The following is a 23995-nucleotide window of genomic DNA, read 5'->3' as shown; positions in this document are numbered from 1 at the left end:
CTGTTCTATCCCCAAGATTTAGCATACTTTAGAAATTGGTGACAAGGTTACTAAAATATATTTTTAAAAATGAAAATAAATCAAGGTTCCTCATGGTAGACTGGTTAGCAAAGTTAGATCACATGGAATAGCGGGAGAACTAGGTATTTGGATACATAATTGACTCGAAAGTAGAAGACAGAGGGTGGTGGTGGAGGGTTGCTTTTCAGACTGGAGGCCCGTGACCAATGGTGTGCCACAAGGATTGGTGCTGGGTCCACTGCTTTTCATCATTTATATAAGTGATATGAATGTGAACATGGTTAGTCAGTTTGCAGATGACACCAAAATTGGAAGTGTATTGGACAGTGAAGACGGTTACTTCATAGTACAATGGAGACTTGATCAGATGGGCCAATGGGCTCAGGAGTGGCAAATGGAGTTTAGTTTAGATACAGTCATAGAGTCCTACAGTAGGGAGACAGGCCCTTAGGCCTATACTGGGCCATGCCAACCATAAATGTGAGTGCTTCATTTTGGAAAGGCAAATCAGGGCAGGACTTCTACACTTAATGATAAGGTCCTGGGGATTGTTGCTGAAGAAAGAGATCTTGGAGTGCAGGTTCATTGCTCCTTAAAAGTGGAATCACAGGTAGATAGGATAGTGAAGAAGGTGTTTGGTATGCTTCCCTTTATTGGTCAATACATTGAGTATAGGAGTTCTGAGGTCACGTTATGGCTGTACAGGACATTGGTTCACCCACTATTGGAATTCTGCATGCAGTTCTGGTCTCCTTCCTTTCGGAAGGATGTTGTGAAACATGGAAGGGTCCAGAAAAGACTCACAAGGAAGTTGTCAGGCTTGGAAAGTTTGAGCTACAGGGAAAGGCTGAATAGACTGGGGCTATTTTCCCCGGAACGTCCGAGGTTGAGGGGTGACTTTGTAGAGGTTTATAAAATCATGAGGGGCATGGATAGGGTAAATAGACAAGGTCTTTTCCCTGGGATGGGGGTGTCCAAAACTGGATGGCGTAGGTTTAAGGTGAAAGGGGAAAGATTTAAAAGCGATCTAAGGGGCAACCTTTTCATGCAGAGGGTGGTACGTGTATGGAATGAGCTGCCAGAGGAAGTGGTGGAGGCTGATACAATTACAACATTTAAAAGGCATCTGGATGGGTATATGAATAGGAAGGGTTGAGAAGGATATGGGCCAAATGCTGGGAAATGGGACTAGATACGGGATACCTGGAAATGGGATACCTGGTCAGTATGAACGAGTTGGACCGAAGGGTCTGTTTCCGTGCTGTATATCACAATGACTCTAAATAATTCAATATAGCAGAAGAAGTGATGTTTCATGGCTGCAGCGTATGGGAGCCCCTGGATATCAGTGTGATCCATAGGAAATGCATCTGCATTAAGTGTCTGAGGATAGATGAGTTTTGTCTTAGAATTTATGAACTGGAGGCCAAACTGCAGACATTAATGCACATCAAGGTGGGGGCAAGTTACCTAGACACTTTATTATAGGAGGCTACATCACTGAAAATAGGGTCTTCTGATTTGGTTTGTGGTCAGGGATATCACAGTAGAGTGGAAGTGAGGCATGTAAGGAAATCCAAAGCATACAAGTGTAGAAGAACTTCACTCATTGGAAATGTCCAACAGATTTGAGGCTCTTTAAGCTTATTTGGATGAATGCGGGGCCTGAAGGATGGATGACCTAACTGACCATGGTACTGTTGTATGGAAAGCAAGTTAAGTGGTGCTGAGAGCAAAAAGAAATGTCACAAAAGTAGGGTCCGGCACAGTGAAGAGAATTGACGCTGTTTTCACAAGAAAGCGGAGGAGTACAGAAGGCTGTGCTGCCTTCCCAATGCCAGAGACTGAGACATCTGCTTCAGGCAGGAAAGGAACTTGATGTGGGACTAAATAAAAAAGCAGAACTTCAAAGATCCAAAGGCATGTGCAAGTTGGCATGAGGTAAGTAAGATCAGAGAAATTAATGCATGCCTCAAAGGCTGGTGTGGGGGAAGAGGGTCCCAGTTATAAGATACCAATAACAGAGCTGGGAAAAACAACCTCTGTATTGTTGACTTGGTCTAGACCTGAACTATGCTGAGACTGGTAGTCTAGTGAATCATATAACTAGGAAAGTATTGAGAATATTAACTTAAATAATGGGCCTTGGGATCAAATTTGGAAAGACGTGATAAATCAACGAATAGAGTCAAGACAAGAAAGAAAGGTAATTAGATTACTTATAGTGTGAAAACAGGCCCTTCAGCCATACAAGTCCATAACCGACCCTTCAAAGAGCAACCCACCCCCCTACATTTACCCCTTCACCTAATGCCATGTGCAATACAGCATGGCCAATTCACCTAACTTGCAGGTTTTTGGACTGTGGGAGGAAACCAGAGCACCCAGAGGAAACCCACCCAGACACGGGGAGAATGTGTAAACTCCACACAGACAGTTGCCTGAGATGGGAATTGAACCTGGGTCTCTGGCGCTATGAGGCAGCAGTGCTAACCATTGTGCCACCCAATAATAAGGGAAATGAAAAAAAGACCATGAAAGGAAGGAATAGAAAATACAAATGTCAATCAACAGATCAGGCAAGAGGATACAAAAATATTAAGAAGAGAAAACTCAGGGAATCTAAGATGGCAGCAGTCTAGGAGGATCATGTTGCAGAGCTTCGCACCGCAGCTCAAGCGGAACCCAAACTGAACCATTGCAATATCCTGGGACTCTGGAACGGTCATGGAGTCCCAGGAAATTGTGGAAAATTAACTTACCTGCGTTTTTGCCATCCAGGATGCCTAAGAAGGGAGGAGGAGCATCTGAGGCCAGACCTGTTGCCGAGCCTGCCGGATCCTTGGACCTGATTACCTACCAGGTCCTGGTGAAGGAGCTCGCAAAGTCTCACGAGATGTTGGGCAAGCAGATAGAGGAGAAGCTGACCCCGATCTCTATCATGCTGCAGAAGTATGAACAGCAGCTGGGAGTGCTGGAAAAAAGGACAGATGAGGTTGAGCACAGAGACACAGGTCCATAATTTGCATGACCAAGTGGATGATCTCGGGAAAAGGGGCATGAGAAAAAATATTTGGATCGTCGGTCTGCCGGAGGGTAAGGAAGCTAAGTGGCCGGCGGAATTTATTGAGGATTGGTTGCTGAAATTCCTTAACCTGGAGGCTGGAATGAGAGGCTGGAAGATTGAGAGGACTCACCGGGTCACGGTGCGGAGGTCAGATCTGGACCAACGTCCTCGTCCTCTCTTGGTGTGGTTTCATCATTATAGAGATAAGGAGAGAACCGTGATCCTTCCAGAATCCAAGGGAAGGATCTAAAAGACCTAAGATCACATTCTTTCAGGACTTCTCAACGGTGGTGATCCTATGACGGTGTCAAGAGAAGACTGAGGGAGCTCGGGATCCAATACTCTCTGAGGTATCCGGCAGTGCTTCAGATCACCTTAGATGGATTGATGCATCTCTTTGACATGTCAAAGAAGGCAATAGACTTTGTGAACAAATTAACTTAATGTGACCAATTTAGTATGTACAAATAGTAGTGTTGTTTGGGAATGTCTTTATTTTTCCTTTAAAAAGAACAGGAAGTCCGGTTGGGACTTTCTTCTCCTATCTTTTTTATTGGTAATAATTGGGTTTAAACTATGTTTGGTGGCAATTGAATGTGTACTTTCAATTTCTAAGTTGTTATACCAAAGGATGGTTGGGGTACTTACCCCCTTTTTTAATTTTCTTTATTCACGTTGCTATTCCATGGTGTATTTTCTTTCTTTTCTGCTTGTGTTTGTGGTGCAGCTCTTGCTAGGAGGAGGGAAAATGGTTGGGATGGCTAGATGCCAACTTACGGACACGCACATTTACTATAAACCGACCGACTCCCACAGCTACCTAGACTACACCTCCTCCCACCTTGCCCCATGTAAAAACACCATCCCATATTCCCAATTCCTTCATTTCCGCCGCATCTGCTCCCAGGAGGACCAGTTCCAAAACCGTACCACCCAGATGGCCTCCTTCTTCAAGGACCACAATTTCCCCCCAGACGTAGTTGACGATGCCCTCCACCGCATCTCTTCCACTTCCCGCTCCTCCGCCCTTGAGCCCCGCCCCTCCAACCGCCACCAGGATAGAACCCCACTGGTCCTCACCTACCACCCCATCAACCTCCATGTCCAGCATATCATCTGCCGTCATTTCCACTACCTCCAAACAGACCCCACCACCAGGAACATATTTCCTTCCCCCTCCCCTATCAGCGTTCCAAAAAGACCACTCCCTCCATGACTCCCTTGTCAGGTCCACAGCCCCCACCAACCCAACCTCCACTCCCGGCACCTTCCCCTGCAACCGCTAGAAATGCAAAACTTGCGCCCACACCTCCCCTCCTTACCGCCCTCCAAGGCCCCAAGGGACACTTCCATATCCGCCACAAATTCACCTGCACCTCCACACACATCATCCGCTGCACCCGATGTGGCCTCCTCTATATTGGGGAGACAGGCCGCCTACTTACTGAACATTTCAGAGAACACCTCTGGGACACCTGGACCAACAAACCCAACCACCCCGTGGCTCAACACTTCAACTCCCACTCCCACTCCACCAAGGACATGCAAGTCCTTGGACTCCTCCATACCAGACCATGGCAACACGACAGTTGGAGGAAGAGTGCCTCATCTTCCACTTGGGAACCCTCCAACCACAAGGGATAAACTCAGATTTCTCCAGTTTTCACATTTCCCCTCCCCCCACCTTGTCTCAGACAAATCCCTCAAACTCAGCACCGCCTTCCTAACCTGCAATCTTCTTCCTGACCTCTCCACCCCCACTCCACTCCGGCCTATCACCCTCACCTTGACGTCCCTCCACCTATCGCATTCCCAACGCCCCTCCCCCAAGTCCCTCCTCCCTACCTTTTATCTTAGCCTGCTGGAGACACTTTCCTCATTCCTGAAGAAGGGCTAATGCCCGAAACGTCGATTCTCCTGTTCCTTGGATGCTGCCGGACTTGCTGCGCTTTTCCAGCAACACATTTTCAGTTCTGATCTCCAGCATCTGCAGTCCACTCTTTCTCCTATGGGCAGTATATACCCGGTTCGGGCATTTAAATGCCCAGGCTGCTGTATTGGCAGCGGGATGGGAAGTTGGGTTTTGGGATGGGTAGTTTCCCCCTTTGGATTAGTGGTGCTGGAAGAGCACAGCAGTTCAGGCAGCATCCAAGGAGCAGCAAAATCGACGTTTCGGTCAAAAGCCCTTCATCAGGAATAAAGGCAGTGAGCCTGAAACGTGTAGAGATAAGCTAGAGGAGGGTGGGGGTGGGGAGAGAGTAGCATAGAGTACAATGGGTGAGTGGGGGAGGAGATGAAGGTCCTAGGTCAAGGAGGAGAGGGTGGAGTGGATAGGTGGAAAGGTTTGTAGGGTGGAAGGTGAGCACCAGGGGCGTTCTGTCCTTGTTATGGTTGGAGGGGTGGGGTCTGAGGGCGGAGGTGTGGGATGTGGACGAGATGCGTTGGAGGGCATCTTTAACCACATGGGAAGGGAAATTGCGGTCTTTAAAGAAAGAGGCCATCTGGTGTGTTCTGTGGTGGAACTGGTCCTCCTAGGAGCAGATACAGCCGAGGCGGAGAAATTGGGAATATGGGATGGCATTTTTGCAAGAGGTAGGGTGGGAAGAGGTGTAATCCAGGTAGCTGTGGGAGTCGGTGGATTTGTAAAAAATGTCAGTGTCAAGTCGGTCGTCACTAATGGAGATGGAGAGGTCCAGGAAGGGGAGCGAGGTGTCAGAGATGGTCCAGGTAAATTTAAGGTCAGGGTGGAATGTGTTGGTGAAGTTGATGAATTGCTCAACCTCCTCGCAGGAGCACGAGGTGGCGCCAATGCAGTCATCAATGTAGTGGAGGAAGAGGTGGGGAGTGGTGCCGGTGTAATTACGGAAGATCAACTGTTCTACATAGCCAACAAAGAGACAGGCATAGCTGGGGCCCATACGTGTGCCCATGGCTACGCCTTTGGTCTGGAGGAAGTGGAAGGATTCAAAGGAGAAATTGTTAATGGTGAGGACCAGTTCGGCCAAACGAATGAGAGTGTCAGTGGAAGGGTACTGTTGGGGATGTCTGGAGAGGAAAAAACGGAGGGCTTGGAGGCCCTGGTCATGGCGGATGGAGGTGTAGAGGGATTGGATATCCATGGTGAAGATGAGGCGTTGGGGGTCGGGGAAACTGAAGTCTTGGGGGAGGTGGAGGGCGTGAGTCAGTGGGGTCTGCATTGGTGCCACCTCGTGCTCCCGCGAGGGGGTTGAGCAATTCATCAACTTCACCAACACATTCCACCCTGACCTTAAATTTACCTGGGCCATCTCTGACACCTCGCTCCCCTTCCTGGACCTCTCCATCTCCATTAGTGACGGCCGACTTGACACTGACATTTTTTACAAACCCACCGACTTCCACAGGATTACACCTCTTCGCACCCTACCTCTTGCAAAAATGCCATCCCGTATTCCCAATTTCTCCGCCTCCGCCGTATCTGCTCCCAGGAGGACCAGTTCCACCACAGAACACACCAAATGGCCTCCTTCTTTAAAGACCGCTATTTCCCTTCCCATGTGGTTAAAGATGCCCTCCAACGCATCTCGTCCATATCCTGCACCTCCGCCCTCAGACCCCACCCCTCCAACTGTAACAAGGACAGAACGCCCCTGGTGCTCACCTTCCATCCTACAAACCTTCGCATAAACCAAATCATCCGCCGACATTTCCGCCACCTCCAAAAAGACCCCACCACCAGGGATATATTTCCCTCCCCACCCTTTTCCACCTTCCGCAAAGACCGTTCCCTCCGTGACTACCTGGTCAGGTCCACATCCCCCTACGACCCACCCTCCCATTCTGGCATTTTCCCCTGCCATGGCAGGAACTGTAAAACCTGTGCCCACACCTCCTCCCTCACCTCTATCCAAGGCCCTAAAGGAGCCTTCCACATCCATCAAAGTTTTACCTGCACATCCACTAATATCATTTATTGTATCCGTTGCTCCCGATGTGGTCTCCTCTACATTGGGGAGACTGGGCGCATCCTAGCAGAGCGCTTTAGGGAACATCTCCGAAACACCCGCACCAATCAACCTAACCGCCCCGTGGCCCAACATTTCAACTCCCCCTCCCACTCTGCCGAGGACATGGAGGTCCTGGGCCTCCTTCACCACTGCTCCCTCACCACCAGACGCCTGGAGGAAGAACGCCTCATCTTCCACCTCGGAACACTTCAACCCCAGGGCATCAATGTGGACTTCAACAGCTTCCTCATTTCCCCTTCCCCTACCTCATCCTAGTTTCAAACTTCCAGCTCAGCACTGTGTCCTTGACTTGTCCGGACTTGTCCAACCTGCCTATCTCCTTTTCGACCTATCCACTCCACCCTCTCCTCCTTGACCTATCACCTTCATCTCCTCCCCCACTCACCCATTGTACTCTATGCTACTCTCTCCCCACCCCCACCCTCCTCTAGCTTATCTCTCCACGTTTCAGGCTCACTGCCTTTATTCCTGATGAAGGGGTTTTGCCCGAAACTTCGATTTCGCTGCTCCTTGAATGCTGCCTGAACAGCTGTGCTCTTCCAGCACCACTAATCCAGTATTTGGTTTCCAGCATCTGCAGTTATTGTTTTTACCTGAGTTTCCCCCTTTGGGCAGGGGCTGAGTTTCCCTGTTCAGCACCATTGGCATTTCATATGTTGGTTTGTTTTTTGGTTTCTGTTGTGCATAATCTTTGGTAGCTTTGTAGGTTTGTTAACTGTAGTGGTTTTAGTTTATGTAGTTTTTATGTTCGATGGATCTTGTGACACTAAGGCTCTGCAATTTGTGGTTCGAGTTCCTCCTCTCTGGAATTTAAATATTACTGCAGAAGGTTATGGCTAATGACTTGATTAAATGGTGTACCGGGAACATCAAGGGGAGTCACTCACCAATTAAGAGGAAGAAGGTACTTTTGAGTTTTAGAAAGAAGAAGGTGGATATTGCTTTGTTACAGGAGATACACTTGGATGATAGGGAGCATTTGAAACTACAGCAGAATGGCTTTGATTGGGTTTACTTTTTATCTTTTAATATCAGAAGTAGGGGAGTGGTTAGGAGGAATCTGCCATTTAAGTTACTAGAGTGTGTTAAAAATACTAAGTGGATATCTGAAAAAGCTCGCTTTTATCCTGAGTGAGTGATTGGGGACCTCCTGTGGGGACCCTCTTACAATATGGTTGGATATTGTAACCTCTCTGGCCCCTTTACTAGTTTGCTGTTTTTGGACAAAATGAGGACAGTTCAGGAATATTGCCATAATCCAATAGTTATCAATACTGTTAAAGCATGGAGGGCAATTTGGCAGAGGGAAAATAATATTGGCAAAACATCTTCTACTACACCTATAGAAGGTATGCCGGATTTTCAATTGGGGATGATAGATTCAGGATTCAAACATTGGGACGTTCAGGATGTGTCTTGCATGGGTGATTTATTTGAGGGAGACGCAATTATGTCCTTTGATCAGTTAGAACGGAAATACAAGCTATCTAACAGGGACCTCTTTCATCTTTTTCAAGTTAGGGATTTTATTAAAAAAGAGATTACACTTTTGACTGACTCTGACAAATCTGACACAGAGAGGAGAGTGCTCAGTGCTAAGAGTATACTTTCTGTTAGCACTTTATATCATCAATTGGGGGACAGCCCCTCAGATGAGTTCGATCAACTCTGCAGGGTGTGGGAGAGAGAGCTAGGTGTTGAGGTCTCCTCAGAGGCATGGGAAGATATTTGGGAAAATGCAAGAAAGATATCAATTTGCAATAGGACCCATGCTTTACAGTTGAAGATTCTCCACAGGGTCCACTTGGCTTTGGAACATTTGTCAAAATTTAAACCAGGGGTATCTTCAACATGTCCCAAGTGCAAGGTTGGTATGGGCACTCTTACCCATTGTCTCTGGTCCTGTGGTAGGCTTCAAACATACTGGGGCGCTGTGGCAGATGCAATGGAGGAGAGTTTGGGTGTAAGGCTGGACAAGGACCTGGTCTCTCTTCTTGGCCTGCCCACTGTATTCCCTGTAGATGTGCATAAGAAAAATCTTTTCAACATCCTCACTTTCTGTGCAAGAAAGCATATCTTGTTAGGTCGGGTATCTGAAAATCCCCAGTCTGTCAGATTGGTGGAAGATTGTCATGGACCATATCGCCTGGGATTTTCTCACAAGTATGGTACACCACAAAACTGAGAATTTGTAGAAGACATAGCAGCCCTTTTTGGACTACTGGACACGAATTTGTCTGCCACACTAATAAGGGCTTTTATTGGGCTGTAACAATTGTGCTTTACGAATCCAATATCCAGGGAGGAGGAACTGTGAATGTATGAATGTTTTGTTTGGCTGAGTTGACTGTTTTACTATTTATTAGTTTATTCAGTTAAATAGTTAGTTGGGGTTTTTTGTGATATATATATTTGGGTTGGGTTCTTTTACTCTTTTTTTGTGATCTTTTTTTGTATTGTTTTGAATTGCATTGTATTTGTTGTAATATTTTTTAAATCTATTTTTCAATAAAAATATATTTTAAAAAAGAAAAGAAAATTCTGTATTTGAATGCAAGTACCCTGCAAAACAAACAGATGAATTTCTAATGCAAGAAAAAAAAAGTATGATCCATTAACCAATGCAGTCATGACTGTAGAATGACTGACTGGGGCCTGAATATAAGACCACAGAAATAAGCATTCAACAGGATCATGCCTGATCCAACATTCCTCATGTCCACTTTTCTGTCTTTTCCACATAACCCTTGGTTCTTCTGATCAAGAATCGATCTCTCTCAGCCTTAAAAAGACACAAGGACTCTGCCCCCATAGCCCTCTGGGCAAGGAGTTCCAAATATTCACAAAGCTCTGAGAGAAGAAATTCCTTCTTATCTCAAACTTAACTTAGTGCCCCTTTATTCTGAGACAATGGCCTCTGGTCCTAAACTCTCCATATGGGGAAACATCCTCTCAACATTTAAGAACCCACATGTTGCAATGAGATCACCTCTCGTTCTTCCAATCTCCAAACTCTAACGTGTTTAGCCTCTGCTGATAAGACGATCCATCCATACCAGGAGTCATCCTTGTGAACCTTCTCTGAACAGCCTCCAATGAAACGATGCCTTTCCTTAGGTAAGGGGATCAAAACTGCCCACAATACTCTAGATGTTGTCTTATCAGCATCTTACACAGTTTCAGTAAGACATCCCTACTTTTATACTCCAACCCCCTTGAAATAAGGGCCAACATTCCATTAGCCTTCCTGGTTACCTGCTGTACCTGTCTGCTAGTTTTTTGCCTTTTGTGCACAAGTGCCCCCAAGTCCTTTTGTGTTGCAGTTTTCTGTCATTTTTCTCCACTTAAATCAGTTTCTGGTTTTTTTGTTCTCTTTTCCAAAATGAGCAATTTCACATTTTCCTCATTTGAGTTCATTTACCAACTTTTTGCCCATTTACTTGACCTATTAATACCTCTCTGAAAGGCAAGAGGACACAAAAATAATAAGAGAAAATTGTGTTTGAATACAAGTACCACTCAAAACAAACACATGAATTGTTAATGCAAATAGAAATAAATAAATATGATCTGTTAACCAATGCAGTCATGCATCCTCTGTAAACTGTTTGTTTTCTTCTTGCAATTTACCTTTCCACATCTTTTTATATTGAAGGATACAGGACATTTATGAAGGAAAGACAGCTAGGAAAAGGCTCTATAATTAATTATTTTATTAGCACAATAGAGAGGGATAACCTGAGATCAGGAAACTTGGATATATTATTTATAGTAATTGTACAATACAGTGACCAAAGTTGCAGAAACAACGATGTAGGAGTGGTTTTGATATAGATGAGAAATGATAAATGCAAGAAGTCTATTATGGGAGTGGTATGCACACTCTCTAAAAAGAACCACATGGCAGGGTAGCATATAAAGGAAAAGATAACAGGAACTTTTCGGTAAGGTACAGGGTTAATCATGGGGTTTCATCTACACAGAGACTGGAAACATCAGACAGGTAAAGGTAACCCTGATGATGAATTTACAGAAATTTTTGGAGCAATTTTTAGTTTCTGCATGTGTTAGAGGCAACTGGGGAGCAAGCTATATTGTGCAATGAGGTAGAATTAATTAATGATCTGAGGAAGGGTCACCAAATCCAAATGGTTAACTCTGATTTCTTTTCACAGATGCTGCAACACCTGCTGAGCTTTTCCAGCAACTTCTCTTTTGTTTCTGTTTTATAGCATCTGCAGTTCTTTTGGTTTTTATTTACGTAATGACCTCAAATTTAAGTAACTCTAGGTATCAAAGATCATAATATGATTGCATTTTATATTTAGTTTGAAGGAGGGAAGAGCGGGTCTAAGACTAGTATTTAAATATAAATCAGGTCCAACAAGGGACAGCACAATCCTGCATCTAGTTCTGGGGAACCAAACTGGACAAATTGTCGAGTTGGCAGTGGGAAGGGCATTTTAGTGACAGCAACTACAACAGTGTACGATTTATGACATACTTTGCAAGAACAGGGTTTCGGACTGGGGAAGGCAGATTTTATTAAAATAGGGCAGGATCTGGTCAAGGTAGATTGGGAGCAGCTTTTTGCGGGAAGATCTATGGCAGAACAGTTCAAAAAGGAAATGGGAATTGTCCAGATCCAACATGTTCCCTTTCAAATGAAATGTAGAAGCAACCAGTCCAGAGAAACCTGGATGATCATGAATATTCAGGGTTGGATAACAAGGAAAAGAAAGACTTTTGGCAGATGTAAAGGGAACAACACAACAGAAGCCCTAGTAGAGTATAGAAAGCAATTAGGAGAGCAAAGAGAGGACATAAAAATCACTGGAGGGTAAATTTAGGAGAATCCCCAAGATATTCCCAATATATCATGGGGAAGAAGATAAGCAGGGAAAGAGCAAGGCCTATTAGGGACAAGTGGGCCATATCTGTGTGTGTGTGTAACTGGAGGATATTGGTAGGGTGTTAAACAAACACTTTGGTCTTCACTTTTGAGAAGGAGGATGTAAGTACAGATATTGTTGAAGAGCACTGTGAGGTGCTTAAGCAGTTTGACATGGAGAGTGAAGAGATATTGGAGGATTTAGCAGGTTTAATAGTAGGCTGCTGTGGGAGGCCTTAGTTTTTTATTCCTCTCTGGCTGCAGGGGAGGTGCCTGAGGACTGGAGATAGCTAACCTGGTTTCAAGTTTCAGGAAGAGTGGCAGACGTAAACTAGAGAAGTACAGACCAGTGAGTTTCACATCCATGGTCGGGAAACTATTTGAGAAAATTGTGAACGAGAGAATTAATGTTGATTCAGAGAGTCAAAGTTTGATTGGAGGTAATAACATGGCTTTGCCAGAGGGAGATCATGCCTATCAAATTTGATTGATATTTTTAAGGATGTCATCAGCTGCATAGATGAGGGTAGTGCAGTTAATGTAATTTATATGGATTTTACTGGGTCCCACATGGGAGCCGGATAAAGAAAGCAAAAGTACATGGGATCCAGGTAACTTGGCAAGATAGTTCAAAATTTGGCTTAGCGACAGGAGACATAGGAGGTGGTAGAAGGCAGTTTGTGTGACTGGAGGTCGTGATCCAGGGGCGGACCACAGGGATCAGTGCTGGATGCTTTATTGTTCCTAATATATCAAAATAATGCAAGAGAGAATGTAAGAGGTATAATAGCTATGTTTGCAGATGATATGAAGATTGGCCATGTGTTTAATACTGAGGAAGGGTTGTCAGGTGACAGGAATAATGTGGAGGTGCCAGTGTTGGACTGTGGTTGACAAAGTTAAAAATCACATGACACCAGGTTATATCCAATAGGTTTATTTGGAAATACAAGCTTTTGGAGTGTTGCTCCTTCATCAGGTAGCTAGTGGAGTAAGATCGTAGGACACAGAATTTATAGCAAAAGATCATAGTGTCATATACTGGTACAATATAATGAAAAAAACTTAGATTGCTGTTAAGTCTTTCATCTTTTAGAATGGGCTACAGGTTTCAATTCCTTAATATGTAAATCCCAGAACTTCTTTCAAGTCACGAGATAACTTAAAGTTTTATTAAAAAAGGTAACATCTTATCTCAGACTGAGTTGGTCAGATGGTCAGCTCAGTAGCAAATGGAATTTAACCCTTAAAAGTGTGAACTGATACACTTTGGAAGAAGTAATAAGAGAGTACTTGGTGAATGGCAGGACACTAGGAAGCACAGAGGAACAGAAGGGTTTTGGGGTACTACTGAAGGTGGTACAATGAGGTTATATGATGCTACGAAAGCATATGGGATACTTGCCTTTGTTAGTTGTGGCATAAAAGAACAGGGAGATTATGTTGAAGCTGTATTGATGTTTGATTAGGTCATGGCTTGAGTACTGTGTGCAGTTCTGGTCACCATGCTATAGGAAGGATGTGATTGCACTGCAGGGGTTGCAGAGGAGATTCAGCAGGATGATGCCTGGGTTGGAATGTTTTAGCTATGATAAGTTCAGGTTATTTTCTTTAGAGCAGAGAAAGCTAAGGGAGGAATTGGATTGAGGTGTACAAAATTATGAGGGGCATAGACAGGATGGACAAAAGACAGCTGTTCCTCTTGTTTGAAGGATAAAAACCACATGGGATCAATGTGGATTTCACCTGTTTCCTCATTTCCCCTCCCCCCACCTTATCCCAGATCCAACCTTCCAATTTGGCACCACCCTCTTGACATGTCTTAGCTGTCCATCTTCCTTCCCACCCAACCGCTCCACCCCTCCATCTGACCTATCAGCTTCACCCCCACCTTCATCTCCCTATAGCATTCTCAGCTACCTTACCCCCAGCCCCACCTCCACGCCTTTATCTCTCAGCTTCCTTGGGCTACCCCCTCATTCCTGATGAAGAGCTTATGCACAAAACATCCACTCTCCTGCTCCTTGGATGCTGCCTGACCTGCTGTGCTTTTCCAGCACCACACTCTTCGACTCTGACCTCCAGCATCTGCAGTGCTCACTTTCTCCACATTCAAACAATGAGCCAAGTACTGGAAAGTGGGATTAGTGTAGATGATCGATGCAGTGTGATGAAACAAAAGGCCTCTTGTGTGCTATATTTTCAAGGAGGGAGTTTGAGGATTTTGACCCAGCACCACTGAAGGAATAACAATATGTTTCCAAGTCAGGATGGTGAGTAGCTTGGAGGGGAAATTGCAAGTTGTGGTGTTCCCATGAATCTCCCACTTTTGTCCTCGAGGTGGTATTGGTCATGGGTTTGGAATATGCTATCTCAGGACCTTTGGTGAATTTCTGCATTGGATCTTGTGGATTTTACACACTGCTACAGAGTATTGGTGGTGAAGTTACTACATGTTTGTAAATGTAATCTCAGTCAAACAGCCTACTTTGTCCTGGGTGGTATCAAACTTCTTGAGTGTTGTTAGAGCTGAACTCAACCAGGCAAGTCAGAGTGAAGTCATGGAGTCATTGGATCATACAGCATGGAAACAGACCCTTCGGTCCAACCAGTCCATGCCCACCATAATCCCAAACTAACTAGTCCCACCTTCCTACTCCTGGCCCATATCCCTCCAAATCTTTCCTGTTCATGTATCTATTCAAATGTCATTTAAACATTGTAATTGTACCTGCATCTACCACTTTCTCAGGAAATTCATTCCACAAGCAAACCACCCTCTGTGTAAAACATTTGCCTCTTATGTATTTTTGAAATCTCTCTCCTCTCACCTTGAAAATGTGCTCCTTACTCTTGAAATCCCCCATCCTAGGGAAAATACAACTACCATTAACTCTATCTATACCCCTTATTATTTTATAAACTTCTGTAAGGGCATCTCTCAACCTCCTGCACTCCAGCGAAAGATGTCCCAGCTTATCCAGCCTTTCTTCATTACTCAAACATTTCATACCCAGCAACATCCTGGTAAATCTCTTCCGAATCCTCTCCAGCTTGATAGTATCCTTCCTTGAGTCATAGAGCTATACAGCATGGAACCAGATTCTTTGGTCCAACTTGTCCGTGCCGACCACATGTCTTAAATTAATCTAGTCACATTTGGCAGCATTCAGCCTATATCCCTCTAAACCCTTCCTATTTATATACCCATTCAGGTGTCTTTTAAATTTTATAATTATACCAGCCTGCACCACTTCCTCTGGCAGCTGTTTCTATACAAGCACCACGCTCTGTGTGAAAAAGTTGCCCCCTAAGTCCCTTTTAAATCTTTCCCCTCTCACCTTAAATCTATGCCATATAGTTTTGGATTCCCCCACCCCAGGGAAAAGAGCTTGCCTATTCAACCTATCCATTCCCCTCATGATTTTATAAACCTCTATAAGGTCACTCTCAGCCTCTGACGCTCCAGGGAAAATAGTCCCATCCTGTTCAGTCTCTCCCTATAGCTCAAACTCTCCAACCCTGGCAACATCCTTGTAAATCTTTTCTGAACCCTTTCAAGTTTCACAACATCCTTTCTGTAGCAGGGAGACTAGAAGTGAACACAATATTCGAAAAGTGGCCTAACCAATGTCCTGTAAAGCTGCAACATGACCTCCTAACTCTGACCAATAAAAGCAAGCTTACCAACTGCATTCTTCCGGCACTTCACTCCAAGGTCCCTTTATTCAACAATGCTCCCCAGGACCTTACAATTATAAGTATGTACTTACAATGTATAAGTCCTGACCTGATTTGGGTTTCCAAAATGCAGCAACTCACATTTATTTAAATTAAACTCCATCTGCCACTCCTTGGTCCATTGGCCCATCTGTTCAAGATCCCGTTGTACTCTGAGGTAAAATAGTCCATCAAACCTGTAGCCTATGCCTTGAAGGTGGTAAATAGACTTCAGGGAGTCAAGAAGTGAGTTACTTGCTGTAGGATTCCTTGCCTCTGACACCTTCTTGCAGCCACAGTGCTTGTGTATGGTGAGTCCACTTCAGTTTTTGGCCAATGGGAACTCCCAAGACGTGGATTTATACTTCACTGTAGTCAATGTATTTCATCTACTGTAGATAGAATCAGTCTCTTAAGCCTGTAGGCTTTTATTCCCACTTTCTCAGGTCTGTTGGGTTTACCCTGGAGCTTCTCCAGCAATTTCAGATTTACAGCATCTGCGCTTCTTTGTCTTATTAATTGCCTTGCTTTGCCCACCTATGCTCACACTTCCATTTGTACAGAAAACAAGGCACAAAACAGCTTGAGAAAGAAGAATAATGGTATACAGCAAGAAGCTACTCATAGTACACAATTTTAATTGTCAAAACTCCCTGTGTCTGCGTGGGTTTCCCCCGGGTGCTCCGGTTTCCTCCCACAGTCCAAAGATGTACAGGTCAGGTGAATTGGCCATGCTAAGTTGCCCATAGTGTTAGATGCATTAATCAGAGGGAAATGGGTCTGGGTGAGTTACTCTTTGGAGTGTCGGTGTGGACTGATTGGGTCGAAGGGCCTGTTTCTATACTGTAGGGAATCTAATCTAATCTAAAAAAAATTTTCTTCATGACTTAAAGTTGTAATCAAATCAAACAGGTTCCTGCCAACACTGCTGCTGAATAGAAAAATGATATTGTTTTGGTGTAAAGTGATACAAGGATTAAAGTGCCCATGTATCTAGCATGTTTACTGATGAATTCAAGGGAAATCTGGAGTCATGGAATCAATATCCAAACAACAAACACAACTATGTAGGAACGTTCTAATGACATGTAACCTCTGTTGCATTTTTATCAATCATATCTGAATATGCAAGCTAAGTAAACAATTATACTTCTAATTTTTGCAGAGTGAGCTGGTATGACATAGGAATATACATATGACTTATTAGCCTCTTTAAGTCTAAACTGCGATTCAGTAAGATCATTGCTGGTCTGGTCTCAATTCTACTTTCTCCTCCCCATATAATTCTTGATTCTCTTGTTTGTGAAAAATCTTCACCTTGAATAAATTCCATGCCTCAGCTTTCACTGATTTCTGGGGAAAAATTCTGCAGACTAATGACTCTTTGAGAGAGAAAGGATTCTTATTGCTATTTTAAATGTGTGACAGTATTAGACCCTTAACTGTCAATAAATTGTTTTCTCATTTTCATCTGTCTAAATAATTTAAAAATCATCAAGGAAGTGTTGAAACCAAAACAGAAATTTCAGGAGAAACTCAGCGGGTCTGGCAACGTCTGTGGAGAGAAATCGAGTTCGAGCTGTAAACCACAGACTCCTCCACCAAAGGAAACATTGTGCTGTTTTTCTCCCAATCCAGTCTCTTCCAGATTTTATCATTCTAGTTACACCTCCTCTTTTGGAAGTGACTTAATTCTGAGCAATAACTCATGTCAGAAGGATCTATTTCACTTCTAATTTTTTTGAGACATCATGTTCTGTTGAGAAACACTGTGAGTCAGCCTTCTGATTCTTGGACACTGATTTTCATAGTCCTGCTTTTAAAATGAATACAGGATGATCACTACATTCACATTGATGTAGAGAACCTAGGACAGATTGCATGGGTCATCCGCAGTGCCAATCCGTGAGAAGATGCTATAGAGATACTACATGGAGCAGACCATTAGCTTCAACCAGTCTCTCAGTGTTTACCCTGCACAGGAGCAAATAGCTTGCATTACATTCATCAAACCTGTTCTAATATCCCTTCCACTCCATTTCCTGATCTTCCTAATCAATTCAACCTTGCATATTGATATAGATTCTGTATCACCTGTGTCTCCCGACAATGAAAGTCTCTGTGTGAGGAAGTTTCTCACGCTTTCCATTTCAAAACAGTTACATTTGATTTTGTACCCGTGAGTCTTTTTTTATTGGTCCCTTAATTATAAGGAACAGGGTACTTAAATGACACAGCACTGAAAGGAACCATCCAACCCATCTTATCCGTGGTTCTATCCAAATGGTTCCATTCTTCCATAACTAAAATTATTATATTACCACTAACCTGCAATTCTCTAACACAAAGTTCACAATGATAAGCACTATTCTTCTTAGTTCTCTTTCCTCATATCATTCACCATTCTAATGAACCTTTTCCCAGCATTGTGCTAGTTTGAGTACATTATGCCACAGAATTATCAGTCTCATTACAGCCCTCTGTCCAGTCAAAGGTCTTCACCTTAAATAGAAGCAAACTACATTAAATGCTTCAATCTAAATGAAATACATTAAATCAAAATACATTAAATTCTTAAATCTAAATAAAAATATGAAATGCTTAGAAGCTCAACAGGTCTGGTAACTTCTGCAGAGAAAGAGAATGGATGTTTAGAGCCCAATATGACTCTTACTCCAAACTGAAAGGGAATGTCTTTTGCTGTGGGCACTTTCACTGCCTGTTCCATTTGCTCTTTCTTCCCTGCTGTCAACAGCATTAAAAAAAAACAGCATTTTCCAGCCCATTTCAGTTCTGAAGTCATATTGTGTTTGAATTATAAACTGTTTCTCTCTCCACAGATGCTGCCAGACCTGCTGAGTTTCTCCAGCATCCTTTGTTTATACTCAAGGCCCTGAGGTCTGTGGGATGCAGCTTGGGGATATCACCTGTAGGTTCACACTGATAAAATCTGGTCTGCCCTCCAACTGTATGGGGGTTCACAGATCCTGTAGCTGTCACAGATCATGGCTGCATCATGTGTTCTGTTGGCTGCTCGTGTTGCCTCTCTTGCATCAGTGTCAACAGTCGTGAGATACCAGCCACCATTATCCCCTGAAAATGCCAGAGTGTGTGCAGCTAATCAGTACTAGGGACGGTGGTCTGTCATTTGCGTGTTTAAGAACAACTTCAATTTCTCCCAAGTTCCCTTCAAATTCCTAGTGTTTCTATCTGCGAAACAGTTTCTCCCATCCGCAGATTTTGGAGACAGTATTATTAATATGCCGATAACACTATGGTAGATACTCCTACCCTATCAGCCACCTGCTGAGAGATTTTGTTTACAAAACTTTGAACCGAAGATGGATATTTTTTTTGGTTGACATATCAAGCCCTGTCAACTCTCCAGTGAAAAGGCCCAAACTGTTCAGGGCTGCTGCAAGTTACAATGCTGCCTGTGTTCAAGTGCAGTTGTTGAGAGTTCATTTTCAGCGATTCTGTTTGTGTGGAACTGTCTGAAACCTACTTCCTTCTGCTTTGTGAATGCAAAAGCAATTTAATGAAAAGGATTTGGGGCTTACTGTGTTGCCTATAGCAACGTCTGCTTGTTGATTCAGGGACACGCAGTCACCAACTGGTGAGAAGTTGCTCCACGCCGGTTACATTTCTCTGTCTTTTAAAGTGAATATTTTCGATTGGATTTATTTCCCCCCCCCTTTTCCTAAGGATGGCAGCTTTAGGCGGAGTGTCCCGGCCTCCCAGCCACCTTACTCCCCGGCTGCAGTATGTCCAGCATCCGCTGTCCCGCCTCGGGGACCCAGAGACCATCAGTGTCCGGGGCTTCTCCCGCTCCGGAGACAAGACATCGGCCGATCCGTGCCCGGGACCGGACAGGCCGGCACCCACTGACCGTAACCGGCGCAGGGAGCCTGTGGACTTGCCTCACTGCGGCCGCAGCAAGGAACTGGAGCCGGGAGGAGGATCGCTGGTGTCGCTGGCCTGCATTCCCGAGGGAGTGGAGGTGACATTCGGGACTGACCCTGACAAACCCCGGCTCCCCATCTTCGGTGAGTCAATTGACGGGACAGTAATGTAGAGTCGGGAGCACAACCGGTTGAGAGACAGCAACAATCACAGGGAGATAGAGACTGACACAGAGAGACAGAGAAGCACACAGAAGTAGTGATAAACTGCACACAGGGAGACGAGAAATACTGCACATAGAAAGACAGGGGGATAATGTGTTCACTGGCTGATATACTGGCAGAGAGATACAGAGGGATTCTGCACCGGACAAACCGAGGTTACTGCAAAAGGAGAGTAGGGGATACTGTATACGATGCAGATATACTGACACAGAGTAACAGCACATACTGCACACCGCGAGACAGGGAGATATTGCACACATAGGCAGACATACTGACAGAGATACAGAGAGATCCTGCGTGCAGAAAGACAGAGAAACTGCACACAGAGAGACGGGGGATACTGCATAGACTGGCAGATATGCTGACACAGTGACAGAAGATACTGCACACAGAGAGACAGGAAGATACTGCACACAAAGAGACAGGGGATATTGCATGCAGAGAGACAGGGAACTACTGCACACAGGCAGATATTTTGACAGAGGGACAGAGAGAGACTGCACACAGAGATACTGTGCACAGAGAGACAGGAAGATACTGCACACACAGCCAGATATACCGACAAAGCGAGACAGTGATGTACTGCACACTGGGACACCGGGAGATACTGCACCCAGGGAGACAGGGAGATACTGCACACAGAGAGATAGGGAGATACTGCACACAGAGAGACAGAGATCCTGCACACAGAAAGATAGGGGTACACTCCACACAGAGACACAGAGAGACACTGCACACAGAGAGATGGGGTATGCTGCACATAGAAGCACTGCACAGAGAGACAGGGGCAAACTACATGCAGAGAGACAGGGGGATACTCTACACAGAGATACTGCGCACAGAGAGACAGGGAGATACTGTAAACAGAGATACTGTGCATAGAGAGACAGGGAGATACTGTACACAGAGATACTGTGCATAGAGAGATAGAGAGGTATTTCACAGAGAATTGGCGATACTGCACACACAGGCAGATATACTGACACAGAGAGACAGTGGGATATTGCACACAGAGAGACAGTGAGATACTGCACACTGAGACTGGGAGATACTGCACACAGAGAGACAGGGGATACCACACACAGAAACAGATAAAGAACACAGAAACGCAGAGAGATACTGCACACAGAGAGAGAACAATACTTGCACATAGAGACAGAGAGATACTGCACACAGAAAGACAGAGAGATGCTGCACACAGAGAGACAGAGGGATACTGCACACAGAGAGACAGTAATACTGCACACATAAATACAGAGAGATAATGCACACAGAGAGACAGAGGGATGCTGCACACACAGAGTGACGGGGGATATTGCACATAGAGAGACAGAGATCCTGCACACAGAAATACAGAGAGATACTGTCCTTAGACAGACAGAGAGATACTGCACACAGAAAGACAGATTCTGCACATGGAGAGACAGGGGGATATTCCAAACAGAATGATACTGCACATGCAGGCAGATATACTGACACAGAGACAGAGAGATCCCGCATTCAGAAGGACAGGGAAACTCTCTACACCATAGAGAGACAGGGAGATATTGCACACAAAGGCAAATTTACTGCACACAGAGAGACAGAGTGATACTGCACATAGGGAGGCAGGAGGATACTGCACACAGAAAGACAGGGGGATACTGCACATAGTGTGACAGAGTTACTGCGCACAGAGAGACAGGGGGATACTGCATAGAGAGAGACAGGGAGATATTGCACACATAGGCAGATATACTGACATAGAGAGACAGAGAAATCTGCACAATGAGAGACCAGGAGATACTGTACACAGAAAGACAGGGAGATACTGCACACAGAGATACTGTGCACAGAGAGACAGGGATGCTGTACACAGTGACAGGGGAATATTGCACACAGAGAGACAGAGAAGTACTGCACAGAGAGAGAGAGAGACAGGGAGATAATGCACGCAGAGACACGGAGATACTGCACACACAAGCAGGTATACTGACACTGACAGACAGAAGAGACTGCACACTGAGAAGAGCAGGGAGATACTTCACACACAGGCAGTTATACTGACAGAGAGAGACAGACAGATGTTGCATAGAGAGTGACAGAAATAATGCACACTGAGAGACAGGGTGAAACTGCACACAGAGAGACAGAGAAACAGTACACAGAGAGAGGCAGGGAGATACTGCACACACAGGCAGATATACTGACAGAGAGACCGAGAGCGACAGCACACAGAGATACTGCACACAGAGACAGGGAGATACTGCGCACAGAGAGACAGAGAAATATTGCACACCGAGAGACAGGGACATATTACACAAAGAGAGACAGGCAGATATTGCACACAATAGGGTGGCAGACAAATACTACACACTGAGAGACAGGACGAAACTGCACACAGAGAGACAGTGAGAAACTGCAGACAGAGAGGCAGTGAGAAACTGCAGACAGAGAGACAGTGGGATACTGCAGACAGAGAGACAGTGGGATACTGCAGACAGAGAGACAGGGGGATACTGCAGACAGAGAGACAGGGAAATACTGCACACAGAGAGAGACAGGGAGATACTGCATACAGAGAGACAGGGAGATGCTGCATACAGAGAGACAGTGAGATACTGCACACAGAGAGACAGTTGAGATACTGCACACAGAGAGACGTGGAGATACTGCACACAGAAAGACAGGGGGTCACTGCACACAGCGAGACGTGGAGATACTGCACACAGAGAGACGTGGAGATACTGCACACAGAAAGACAGGGGGACACTGCACACAGAGAGACATGGAGATACTGCACACAGAGAGACAGGGGGATACTGCACACAGAGAGACAGTGGGATACTGCACACAGAGAGACAGAGATACTGTACACAGAGAGACAGAGATACTGCACACAGAGAGAAAGAGAGATACTGCACACAGAGAGATACTGCACACAAAGAGACAGTGAGGTACTGCACACAGAAAGACAGGGGGATAGTGCAGACATTGAGACAGGGGGATAGTGCACACAGAGAGACAGTAGGATACTGCACACAGAAAGACAGGGAGATATTGCACACAGAAAGACAGGGGGTTACTGCACACAGAGAGACAGGGGGATATTGCACATATAGGCAGATATACTGGCACAGAGAAACAGAGAGAGACAGCACACTGAAATAGTATTCACAGAGAGACAGGGAGATACTGCACACAGGGGCATGGAGATACTGCACACACAAGCAGGTATACTGACGCTGAGAGACAGAAGAGACTGCACACTGAGAGACAGGGAGATACTGCACACAGAGAGATTGCGAGATACTGCACGCACAGGCATGTATCCTAACACAGAGAGACAGAAATACTGCACGCAGAGAGATGGTGGATTCTGCACAAAGAGGGTGATATACTGACACAGAAAGGTGGAGAGATACTACACACAGAGAGACAGGGAGATACTGCACATAGGCAGTTAGAGTGACACAGAGAGACAGGGCGATACTACCCACAGATGGACAGGGAGATACTGCACACAGGGAGACAGGGAGGTACTGCACACACAGGCAGAGATACTGACAGAGAGATGGATGGCACAGTGTCTCAAAGGCAGCATGGTGGCTCAGTGGTTAGCACTGCTATCTCACAGCACCAGTGACCCAGGTTCAAATCCAGCCTTGGGTGACTGTCTGTGTGGATTTTGCACATTCTCCCCGTGTCTGCGTGGGTTTCCTCCGTGTGCTCCGGTTTCCTCCCACAGTGCAGGTTAGGTGAACTGGCCATGCTAAGTTGCGCATAGTGTTCAAGGATATGTAGGTTAGGTGCATTAGTCAAGGACAAATATACGGTAAGGGAATGGGTCTGGGTGGGTGACTCTTCAGTGGGTCGGCTGGACCTGATGGGCCGAAGAACCTATTTCCACACTAGGAATTCTAATTAAGACACCAAGAGAGACTGTACATAGAAAGATGAGGGAACACTGCACACACAGACAGATATCCTGACAGAGAGAGACTGCACACAGAGAGACAGGAGGATACTGTACACAGAGAGAGAGGTGGATAATGACGTAGACATGGGGGATACTGTACGCAGAGAGACTGGTGAACAGGCTCTGTGCAGAGAGACTGGGGGTTACTGCACACAGAGAGACAGAGAGATACTGCTCACAGAAAGATGGGGGATACTGTACACA

General features: G+C 45.1%; 1 protein-coding gene across 1 annotated transcript in view; it reads left to right on the top strand.

Annotated features, from left to right (window-relative positions):
- The first annotated feature begins 19322 nt into the window (after nucleotides 1-19322).
- Nucleotides 19323-23995, top strand: part of LOC140495933 (EF-hand calcium-binding domain-containing protein 6) — a 94269-nt gene continuing 89596 nt past the window's right edge. Inside the window, exon 1 of the mRNA XM_072595251.1 lies at nucleotides 19323-19752. Coding sequence (XP_072451352.1) covers nucleotides 19413-19752 — 340 coding nt within the window. The 5' untranslated portion in view covers nucleotides 19323-19412. The remainder of the gene's footprint in view (nucleotides 19753-23995) is intronic.

Source organism: Chiloscyllium punctatum, chromosome 2 (genome assembly GCF_047496795.1).
Source record: "Chiloscyllium punctatum isolate Juve2018m chromosome 2, sChiPun1.3, whole genome shotgun sequence".
Taxonomy (NCBI): domain Eukaryota; kingdom Metazoa; phylum Chordata; class Chondrichthyes; order Orectolobiformes; family Hemiscylliidae; genus Chiloscyllium; species Chiloscyllium punctatum.
This window is presented reverse-complemented; position numbering and strand designations above follow the sequence as displayed.